The 12,438-nt window shown below is 34.3% G+C and overlaps 1 protein-coding gene across 8 annotated transcripts in view; it reads right to left on the bottom strand.

The window, feature by feature from the left end:
- Pan3 (poly(A) specific ribonuclease subunit PAN3) overlaps nucleotides 1-12,438 on the bottom strand; it is a 140,165-nt gene that overhangs the window by 91,037 nt on the left and 36,690 nt on the right. For 5 of the 8 annotated variants that reach the window (XM_021236323.2, XM_004854800.4, XM_013075847.3 and 2 more), the window contains exons 5-6: nucleotides 4,327-4,422; nucleotides 706-867 (exon numbers count right to left, since the gene is read on the bottom strand). The exons of 2 other annotated variants lie outside the window; for them this stretch is intronic. In XM_021236323.2, coding sequence (XP_021091982.1) covers nucleotides 706-867; nucleotides 4,327-4,422 — 258 coding nt within the window. The remainder of the gene's footprint in view (nucleotides 1-705; nucleotides 868-4,326; nucleotides 4,423-12,438) is intronic. One more of the 8 variants, XM_004854801.4, reaches the window with a different exon arrangement.

The raw sequence follows: 12,438 nt of genomic DNA, 5'->3' as shown, positions 1-12,438 counted from the left end.
AAATACTAATTCACTCAGTTTAAAAGGAAAAATATGCTACCCCTGGTGAAACTGAAATCCTGATTAACAAAAATATTACATAATTATCGGTTTTTAAAAATGAAATATAATAATTCAAATGAAAATGGAATATAAATTATTTTGCAGGAAGATCAAAAGGTTTACATAGAAGCTAGTCCTTGAGTTATACAAATTCATTTTCATTATTCAGTGTAGGTAAGTAAAGATAGAGTAAAAGACTGAAATGTGTCTGTAACAATCCTTTAACAACATACTGCTAAGGTTAGTTCCTAGACAAGAGTGTATACATGCAATTTTTATTTCCTTCTAAAAATTCACTCCCCAAAAATATGGAGCAGCTTCCTATTGTTCAGATTCTAAATAAATGGAACTTTCTGTGGTAAATTTTATGACTTTTATATTAAAAGTAAATGAACTCAAATGTTAACAAAATTGAATAAGAAAAAATAAATTTAATAAAATAATAGGTAAATAAGTTATAATCAGGAAATGCTCAAAAAGCCATTAAAAAAGAGCCATTTTGTTAATTGGCCACTAACCTCATTTTGTCTTTAAAACTTTTTTTAATTACCTATGTGTAATAGCTAAGCCATCCAACACTTTAACACCCACCAACCCCACAGACACAGAAAGTAGCCAAAGATATTCACTTTCAAAAACATGTCTAATAAAAATTATTTTTACCTGTAAATTGTTTTCTGTGACTCTGTTCCACCAAACCATATTGATGGGTACTCCTGATTTACACCTGTCAGCAAGGCAGCCAATAGGGTTCTTTGCTTTTCGTGCCTTTGATCCCACCGGAACTAGCCTCTCCTCCAGCATCCCCAGGCGATACTTCCTTGGCTAGGAAAAAGAAGGAAAGAAACCAGGCCACTCCTAACATCCCCCACACTAATCTAAACTAATATAACTAACATACAGAGGATATCAGAAATGGTGGGATAAGAAACAAGTAAAATTTCTAAGACACTCCCTTCTAATGTCCTTATCAACACCCAGCAAATCCCACCCCCACCCTAACCCACACTTCTAAAATAACACACAGTACTAATAAGGCTGGACAATATTATATAAAGTAACAAATGTTTTACAGAAATATAATATGATTTTATAAGACTTTAGTGAATAGAAATTAATTTATTAGTAAAGTAAATGCTTTGCAAAATTTTTTTCCACTGGAACTTACCTATTCTTATTGAAATACGAAGAAAGAGCTTCCAAGGCACAAAAGACAGATAAAAATCTCCAAGCTGCATCTTTTCAGCAACTTATCTTGCTACCTTATTTCTTAATGAGAACCACTCCAGTTAAAAGAAGCAGCTGATTCCTAAGGAATGGCTTTTTCAAAATTATTTTAATTCTAGGTACAACAGACCAGAGTATAAGAACAGTCACTCTATCTTAATTGGGCATTTAATCTGAGAAACTTAAAAAAAAAAGCAAAATAACAGAAGTTTCATTGGTCCTTTCAATCTCAGTAATTTGAACAGACTGATATTGAATAAACTGCCCCCAAAATAAAAAAATTCATTAGCTAACATAACAAAGTTAGTAAACCATCTTAACAGTGGTTAGCAGGGCTTTTGTATGTGAAAATTACATGAACAGAGTTTCCACCATCTTCTCTTAATTATAGCAAATTTGCACTAAAATGTACCCTAAAGGGAATTTACATTTATATATATATTTTTATATATATGTATGTATATATATTTCCCCTTTCAGAGAATACACTGACACATGCTTGAAAAGATAACATTCACTAATGTAAAATTTATTCTTTAGAAAACTAAAGATTATCTGAACTCTATAACAAAATTTCAACACAACGAAAGATATTTAAAATCACAACACACCAAACAGGACTTAAACAAAGATATTTAAACCCCAGTCATATCTGAGTGCAAGAAAATTATTGTTTTCTGCAGTTTAGACTCCACAAATTCAGACCCACTTTGACCCAGTTATTATAGTTAGTGCAATCTGTTCTCTATGGAGTAGTGCACTAAGGAATACAGAGATTTTAAACACTGCTAGTGTATTCATCCTCCCTCCTCAATGGCTTTCACTATATAATTATGCTTCACATTTCCAAAGAGGATTACTCCTCTCCTTCTACCATATGCCTAAAACCTATAACCACCTAAAGCCTATAACTCTTAAGTAGAGATCTTCATGTATCATTATAAATGTTTTTTCAATAAAAACTCTAATCTGCCAATATGAATAAAAACTAATACAAAAATAAAACCTATGTGACACTTCAGGAAGAGATCTAAGATATCAAGACCATTTAAAATTCCATTATAAGCAACAAAATATAAAATGACATGCAAAAAGAGCACCAATAGCATGACGGTGAGACAAAAAGATTCCCATATACAAGTCTCATTTCCATAGAATGTAAACTACAGTATTACCTCATCTGTGAGCTAATTTCCAAATTACCTGAACTATTATTTATCTCTTAAAAAATATTTTCAAACAAACATCTGCGTACCTATTTTTTGCATCAGGAACTATTCTAGTTCAGAATACAATGACACACAACACACCCTTCCTTCAAAAAAAGATATAGATTAGGCCAGTGGTGGCGAATCTATGGCACGTGTGCCACAATGGGCTGGCTCTTACCACTTTTCACCATCACTATTCTAGTTAGTAAAACATAACTCCTTGTGACATATTCACACACAGTCAAGGTATCAATAGAGCAGAGACAAAGGCACTTCACAAGGAAGGCAAATATCTGAGCAGATTTTTGAAGGAATAATCAGTGTGCCCATAGAAAATAAGAGAAAGATGTAGTCTAAGAAAAATGTGTACATAGAAGCATAAGGGCACTGTGAAATTTAGCCCACCATGACAGAGTTAAGCTTGAGAGCCAAAGCTGAGGTTTGAAGGCAGTAAGACATTTATTATTTGTTGTGAAGTTTTGTTCTTGGGTGTATGTGCGCGCGCGCGTGTGTGTGTGTGTGTGTGTGTGTGTGTGTGTGTGTGTTTGCAGTACTGGGGATGGAACCCAGAGGTGTGCTATCAGTAAACTATAACCCATTTCAGGCTGGCCTGGAACTTGTTACGCTCCTGCCTTGGAGTCCCAAGTGCATGGGATTTCAGTTATGCACCATCCACCCACTTATTTATTGTTTTATATACTATGCTAAGGAATTTGTGTTTCATTCCTGAACAAAAAGGAACTCAGAAAAGCTTATTAATAAGAACTGACAAAATAGGATGTTTTAGAAAGGAGTTCTTTAGCAGTTTGAAGAAGGAATTGGTATGGGAGTAAAATAAGAAACATGCAGGCAAATTAGTGGGCTTTTGGCAAAAGTCTAGATTAGGGTTTCCCAACCTCAGCACTATAGACTTTGGATAATTCTTTGTTAGGCAGACCCTAACTGAACTAAGGCTTGGTTGTGGAAAGATGTGAAAGGTAAAAAACAACTATTGGTAATTAGCTATTGGTAAGCAGAGGTTTAAGGAAAAGATGAAAGTCAGATGGAAGATAAGGAAGAGGGGCAAACAAAATCATATGAGAGACGTTTATTTCTTAAATTTTCTTGACTGTTCTTCCAGAGCAAACCACAGTCAATAAATAATCCTTCCTCCCTCTGCCTTAGCTTCTGAAATCCTTACTTAGGCCAGTCTTGAGAAATCAATGTTGAGGGTATAAATTTGTTAATCATCTATTCTTGATAGCCTTGACAGTTCCAGCTTGCTGGTTATTATGAGATGGAAGCATTTTAAAATACCGTATCTTATAGATTAGTGGCTTTTCTGCTCCATCAACTACTAAGTCAATGCTATATACTAGAATTCCCAATCACCAGCAGAGTCTATAACTGGCTGGTTTTTAGTCTCTCTCTTGCTAATATATACAACTTTTACTTTAAGCCTTAAGGTTCATGGCAAAAGTGATTATTATCTTTCTACACAAAAAATCTAAAATGAGCACAGTAAGACAGCAGTTGGAAATATTTTTACTCTTTTTATTTGAAATTTCTTCTTAATAACACCTTTGGCCAGCTGCAGTGGTGCGTGCCTGTAATTCCAGCTATTTAGTAGAGGCTCATGTACAAGGATCACAAGTTTGAGGCCAGCTGGGGCAACTTAGCAAGACTCTATGAAAATTTTTAAAACCTGAAGAAAAAAAGGGCTGGGGATGTAGCTCAGTAGTAGAGTGCCCCTAAGTTCAAACACACATACACACACACACACACACACACACACACACACACATGCACACACACTAAACAAAATTGTCAAAAGATTTTTTTTAAAAAAAAAAGTTTGAGAACATACTGTAGACAAGCAGATCTGGACTTTCTCCCATAGGTTCATGTGTTGAAGGTCTAATCTCCAGCTGGTAGCATTACTGGAAACTTTAAGAGGGGAGACCTAGTTGGAAAAAAAGTAGCTCACTGGAGATGTGCCTGTAACAGTCCTTGGTCCCTTGTTCTCTCCTTTTCTTTGCTCTTCCCCTCTCTGCCTTGAAGAGAATCATTTCGTTCCACCTTGCCTTGCTGTTCTGCTTCAACACTTGCCCAGAAGCAATGCAGCCACATGACCATGAACTGAAACCTCTGAAGCCCTAACCTGAAATAAACCTTTCTTACTTTTAGGTCTTTATCTCAAGTATTTTGTCATAGCAATAAAAAGCTAACACAGTCTCTCAGACTATAATGAACATATAAATCTGGAGTATCTTGATAAAGATTCTAGAGTTGGGAGTGTAGCTCAATAGCTGAGTGCTTGCCTAGCATGTGTGAGACCCTGGGTTCCATCCCTAGCACTCAAAACAACAAATCAAAAGAACAAAAATTCTGACTCAGTAGACCTACTTGGGCCTGAGATCCTATGTTTCTAAAAATCTCCCATCACTGTAATTACTGCTGATCTACTGTTCACATTTTGAGAACTACAGTTCTCTAAAATGTCAGACAAAAGACCTAAGTAAGAACTACAGGTACAAACAGAAATTGGGTGCATGCTCAAAAATGAAAAGGGTAAGAGCTTAGAAGTTCAATACTCTGGCCCACTCCTTGTAGCTTCTTGCCTCTTTAAAGCTTGACTTAAACATTCAGCCTTCAGGACCATTACTCAATAGCCCCCAACGCCCTTGTTTTTCAAGTGAGCCTTTGTCTTTCAATGGCTGAGGACTAAGAGAAGTCCATGCTCATTCCCAACAAGCGAGCTAAGTCTATAGATTCATGTTCAAAGAAAGAGCAGTAAAAGCTAATTTAGGATTATTTCAATTCTGAAGCCTAAATGTACACATATTTTTTCATTTTTTCATTCAACGACTCAACATTCAATATAAGTTTCTCTGCCCTTCTTAGAAATATAAAAAAATCACTTAGATTTATTCTTTTCCTCAAAAAAGTTCAGTGCCTAGGTAAAGAACATTTGTATGGAAAACAAAGGTAAAACTACCATGTACATACAAGATCAATTTTCAGAGCACAGGCCCTTTTGGTAATTGCAAAACAGCACCATCTCCAAAATGTCTCACATTATCAGTCACACATTATTATATATCATAACCTAATCAGTAATAACAGACTAGAGAAAAGGTTTTCCCAGGACAAAAAGTTTCCAAAGCCCTGAATTGTAAGAACCCAGTTCAAACGTCAAAAAGTATAACAGCTATACTTTCACTATTTGTACTTTGAAATAATGAATAATGACTTAAAGGCACTTTAAAATGTTCATATTTTATTGATCAGAACATCTTCACAAACATGAAAACGGTAACACACATACATGAAATATACTTTCCTTTAGACAACACTTAATGAATATGTGAATTCATTATCTTTTGCAGGAACAACTCAGCAACATACCTCCTACCACACCTGAGAAGGTTAAGTCCACTGACTAGCAACCTCTGGCCTAGGACTTACTATAGATTTATTTCCAAATAAGCCTGTATTTCTTTTACAACCTCCTCTAACTCCAAGTGGTCTTCTCTTAATTAAATATCCTAATATTTTAGCACATTTGTAATTATGAGAAGTAAATATAAGACTATAATTCCATCACTTGGGGAACTTAAACTGATTGAAACCATTTGAATTTTCAAAATAAATTAATTTTCATAAAATCCTTAACACAGGGACATACCTATACCTAAATTTCTAATTAGGGATGTTAATATATTTGGATTTTAATGTTTCCAATAGTTAATTAAGAACAGTAAAATCTAGACAAACAAATTAATATAACTTGGCTTCCAGTGAATTTTCTACATGGATAAAAGGCTTAATTTTTTTTTTAAAAGAGATCAGGCTCAAAGATTATATTGTTGTATTTTGTCTCTTCATTAATTACCATTAATTGTGATCATTTCTGTCTCTTCATTATCATTAATTGTGATCATTTTATTAAAATATATTAGGTTGCTTTTCAAATATCTGTATGTGAAAGATCTTTTAGTTTCTGAAGCCAAATCACAAGTCATACGGAGGATGAAAATAAGGGAAACTGCTGGGAAAAACTCATATAAATTGTATTAAGTACAGCAGAACAGTGATTACCTACATAAACATACATATAAATATTTTAAAACTCTGCTGAGATCAAATGAGGGAGACTAACATTATCTATGTAAATTTAATAAAATCTAACTACTTCTGTTCTTAAAACATCACCATTACAAAGTATTTTTGTGACACCAAAAATAAAAACAGAATATTCTTGCTAAGCAAGGGCAAAATGAATTTCTAAAGAATTGGAATGCCTAGTTGGGTATAGTGAAGCACATCTGTAATCCCTGCAATCAGGAGGCTGAGTCAGGAGGATTGGAATGAATTGGAGCCCAGCCTAAGCTATATAATGAGTTAAGGGCAAGTCTGGACTTCTAACACCACACAATAACTTCTTGTACCCCTACTACTTTAAAGAGAAACCTGAACAAGATACAATTATCATGTCAAAGTTATTATAATATTTAAAGTGAAAATAAATTATTTAATGCCAGGAAAGTAACAGTATTTCTACAATAGACCATCTCCTATAATGATCCTTAAATTTTGGGGGTTTTTGTTGTTGTTGTTTTTTGGTACCGGGAATCAAACTCATGACCTTGCACTTGTGAGGCAGGCGCAGTGCCACTGAGCTAAATCCCCAGCCCTGATGCTTAAAATTTTAATGGTTTCAGTCCTTTACCAAAAGAAATCATCATGTTAAAATACCTAATAGTTTATTAGCAAAATAGTTATTTTGATTTAATTTGTATGAGTATACTTGCTTAAATTTAATCTTAAAATGAAGCAGAGTATCTTCTAAAATTAATGTAAATTATGATAGCAGCTAATGGAAAGTAATCTTATATAAGATTATATAATATACAAGATTATATAATCTTACATAAGCAGATAAACATAAGTTTTTAAATTGCAAAATTTAAAAGAAATAAAATAACCAAAAATTGTAACAACCACTATTTGGCAAGCACATGGCACCATGCCAAGTACTTTACACCCATTCATATATTTAATATGCACAACTCTGTGAGATAATGCCCATTACATCCACTTTACCAATGAAATAAAAAGTGACTCTTAGAAAAGGTTAAAATAATTTGCCTAGGGCTGGGGATTTAGCTCAGTGGTTCTGGAGCCTGCCTCACAAATGCAAGGTCCCAAGTTCAATCCCTGGTACCCCCTCAAAAAAAATTTGCATATACTCTCACAACTAATATAATGTCAAGCTCCAAGTCTATACTCTTCACTATAGTATCTTCAAAGAAATCTCCTCCTTGTTCTATAATATTCATTAACACATTACAATCTTAATATGATTCTAGCTAAACCTGAATCATCTCTTTAACTATAATTAACATGGACGGAATAATGAGAAAGAACAGCTAAAGACTGTAAAGAAAGAAAAGGCTCTCTCTCCCCATTTTCAAAATGAAGAACAAACTTGGAGAGTAAAAATAAATACAGTTTTTGCTAAATGTAGCTTAGAACTTAGGCTTGAATGTTGGTTTTGTTTTGTTGTTGTTGTTTTTGGTACTGGGGATCAAACTCTGGAACTTGCACTTGCCCAAATTCAAAAAAGTCTCCCAAAACAAAATCTGTCCTGAGAGCTCTTTTATAATCAATCAACAGAACAAAACTTTCTTGCAGTCACAATGTTGAAGAAATCTTTCTTAATTCAACAAACAAGTGATCACTACACACAAAGCACCAATTAAAAGTAAGAGTCCAGGACCAGGGATATTTAGCTCAGTGGTACTGCTGCCTGACTCACACAAGGTCCTGAGTTCGATCCTAGGTACCAAAAAAAAATTAATAAATAAAAATAGTCTAGAAAGTACATGTTTGTACCTATCATTTGTGACAACAGAATTTATTCTTTCCAAAGCACAATCCTGGAAAGTCAACCTGGCTTACTGTTTATTTAACAGAAAACACTCATACTTCAGTCTTTAACATTTCTAAACAAGTTTCAATAGAATTTTACTTATATATTTGAAGAAAATATTTGACAAGGAAAACATTTAAGTCTGCCAAATAAAAAGCAAAGAGAGGGCCGGGGATTTAGCTCAGTGGTGGTGCTGCCTGCCTCGCAAGTGCAGGGTACCGAGTTCGATCCCCGGTACCCAAAAAACAAAAAAGGAAAGACAGGGGCATAACAGTCATGCATGTAACCCCATCGCTCCAGAGGCTGAAGCAGGAGGATCACCATAAGTTCAAGGCTAGCCAGGGCTCCAGAGTGTGTTCAAAGCCAGTCTAAATTACATAGCGAGACTCCTGTCTCAAAAAAATTTTTAAATAAAAAAAATAAAAACCAAAGAAAGGGCTGTGGTATGGCTCAGTGGAAGAGCAATGGCCTAGCATGTTCTAGGTCCAGGTTCAACATCCAGGACTGCAAAACCAAAAGCTAAAAATAAATAAAAAGCAGAGAGAGAATATATAGGTATTTGCTAAGGGAACTTGATTACTATGGGTCATTATAAGTCTATTTAAATTTATTATTGTTTAAACAAAAATAAGCTTAAAATTTTGCTTCTTAAAAATCTACTTAACAAAAAATGTACTTAATGTATGATAATCTGAGCAGGCATGGTATTATAAAACTGACAGCATACATGTGAAATTCAAGACTAAAAAACAGAATGGGGTAAGATACTAAAATCTGATAAAAGCTTAAATCTCTAAAAAGCTCTTACAATGAATTCTTAAAAAGAATTGTTTAACAGAAAAATGAGCAAAAAATATGAAAGAAACACCAATAGCAAATAAATATAAAGAAGTTCAATAGCACCAGTAATAAAGCTTAAGTAAGGGGGGGTTTTTTGCCTACAAAATTATAAATATATAAAAGATTATTCTAGTGTTTTCTAGACTGCAGTAAATCCAACACCTATGGTTAGGAATATAAATTTGTTCCACACTTCTGAAAGGCTATTATCAAAAGTTATCAATTATCAAAATTTGTGTGTTCTTGCCCTAGAAACTGAGTTGAGAGAAATTTACATTGAGCTAATCATGTAAGAAGCAGACACAGGTTAAGGAATATTTTATCTCTTTCATATTACCAGTCGTCTCTCTCCACTATTTTTCATCTTATAAAAGACTCGGTAATCTTATTTTTCCCAATTTGCCCCATATAATTTTGCTTTCCTTTGAGATGTCAATTATCTATATGATTCTAGATAAATTACCTGAACCTGATTTCTTGAATCTCCTTTTTTTTTTGGACCAGGGATCGAACTCGGGACCTTCTGCTTACAAAGTAGGCAGCGGAACCACTGAGCTAAATCCCCGGCCCTGAATCTCCATCTCCCTCTTCATAAAATAAAAAAAAACTAGTCTCTCACAAAAAATTGGAGTGATGAAATAATAAAATATAAAACATTTAATTTATAAAAATATTATTTAAGTTTACCATATTACCTAGAACAAAATTATCATTAATATAAATAAAAGCAAATTTCTCTCCGTCTGTCACTACATTAATAATACCCTTTATAGATTTTCACCAGATTTGGAGGACATGTTTGAGAAGCTAACAAGAAGCTTCTGCAGGGAAGAAAGGGGAAAAATTAATGTTAGGAGAAGAGGGGCCTGCGCACACCATGGAAGACATCCTCAAAGCAGCTACAAAACTCTTCTAGTGGGCAATTTTAACATGGCCTGACTAGCAAGAGATATGTATTTAAACAATAGTTTATTGCTAAGCAAGGCTTGCTTGAATGGTTTAGCCAACATCATAGATCTTTTACTACTGATAATAGCTACCACTTGTTAGGAACTTCTGTACCAGGAAACATATCCCATTTAGTCCACAAAAAAGCTCTAGAAAGTAGGCATTAAATATTACTATTCTCTTTTTGCAAATGAAGAAACAAAAAGATTTGCTAAGTTAAATACACAAAGATGAATAAGTGAAGAAATAAAGGAGTTAATTCCACATGCCTCACATCAGACTCCAAACTCCAAAACTTTAATCATTACTCAAAACTACAGGGTTAGTACTCTTCCTACTGTTAGCTCTTTGAGAGAAATAAGAGGCTCTGTACAAGCTATAAACTGGAATTATGCATAGATGCTCCATTACCGAGGTACGTAGACTCCAACAACTTTACCAGGGCACCATATGCATCTCTCAAAGCCTAAAACCTCACTCCTACTGGTATAAGCTGGGAAAGTACACATTCCTATACCTTGGCAAACAGAGATGACTACAAGTTCAGTGATTTCAGTAAACAGAAAGTAGTTCTGAGTGTATTAATTTGCAATTCTAAATATAATTTTCCATAGAAACATCACTGTACAATATTCATAGGTAAAAGATTAAAAGATACAATAAATAATGTTGCTAACTAGAAATCTACATCTCTTTTAGAACACATATAAAAAACTTATTAAAATTTTTACAAATAAAGTTTTAGACTAAAATGTCCTTTAAAACCAATTTTTCAGTATTTTCTCCATTTTCTCTGTATCTTTTTAAAATTTTTTCTTGAGATTTTGATGTGCCAACAAGGCCTACCAATCAGCAGGGCTGAAAAAGAATTTCCATTCCAAACTGTATAAGCTATAATCCTATTAATTGTTCCAAATTTACTCTATTTTCCATAAAGAAACTTCAGTAGCCAGGTGTGGTGGCATAAATCTGTAATCCCAGCACTTGGGAGGCTGAGGTAGGAGGATCGCCTTGTCTGGGCTACACAGTGAATTCAGGGCCATCCTGAACTACAAAGGGAGACCCTGCCTCCAAAAAAGAAAACAGGGCCAGGGATTTAGCTCAGTGGTTCTGCCGCCTGCCCTGCAAATGTAAGGACCTGAGTTTGGTACTGGTGGGTATGAAAAAAAAAAAAAGAACTTTAGTAAATAGCTCCAGTTTTACTGCTACTGCATATTTTGTTTCCTAGAATATAAATAATGTAAAAGTCACCTTCCAAAGACTTTAAAACAAAAATACTACCAAAACAAATTTTAAATGTCGAATTACTCTGAAAACATAAGATATAGTCAGTAAATCTGGTAATAGAGATGGTAGAGAAGGGTGGATGTTCTAAAGACAGAAAATGGTGCAAAATGGGGGTTCAAACTGTTTTTGTACAAGGAACAATGTAGAGAAAGTACTACTAGTGAAATTTTCAAGCAGAATAACCTCTGGACCTCCACAATATAAACCTCTTCACAAATAAGCCATAGCAGATGAACCAGATACTTTTAGCCTAACTTTTCTTATCCTAATAAAGAGCTTTAAAATCAAGAACAGAGAAGAAAATAAACATGATACTTCAAAAATCTTTCCCTGATAACCCCAAAGCATGGAACTTATTAAAGTGTGAAAAATTGACAAAAGTAAAAACCTGTTATTCCACTATTAGAAACATAATGCAAATGTACATGTAAACTTGCATACTGACTAAAACAACATACTAAACTAAACCAACCAAAGAAATGTAAAAAGACAGGTACCAGTGCTTTCTCCTGGGGTGGGTGGGGGGTGGTGCGTTCATGGGGACAAATGGGAAGATGATTCAGTAAAGAAGAGGAGGAAGGTCACTGGGCCAGAAAGATACAAAAGGAGAAGCCAAGAATGCTAGGCACAGACTGCAAAGATTTCTCATTTTGCCTAGGACTTGCATGAATCACTATGCAGAGGTCTTGTTTAAAAACGCATAGCTTAGCAAAACTCAGTAGGAAAATACCACAGCACTGAACCAGTTCATTTATGAATATATGTACTTCAACATGTACTTCTGTTAAAAAGATATGTTGTTCTCAAAGGATTTCTTACCCAATTTTCGCTATTTGCCAAGATCACATTTGTGATTCATAGTTGACTCTCAATCTCAAATCTTTCTTTTCATAATAGTCTTTTCATAAAAGTGTTCAACTTTCTACCTACCAGGTATTAAAGCTTCCTCATGTATTAATCTCTTGTATA

This window comes from Heterocephalus glaber, unplaced genomic scaffold (genome assembly GCF_053883595.1).
Source record: "Heterocephalus glaber isolate CG9 unplaced genomic scaffold, H.glaber_assembly_v1.0 deba00001719, whole genome shotgun sequence".
Taxonomy (NCBI): domain Eukaryota; kingdom Metazoa; phylum Chordata; class Mammalia; order Rodentia; family Bathyergidae; genus Heterocephalus; species Heterocephalus glaber.
This window is presented reverse-complemented; position numbering and strand designations above follow the sequence as displayed.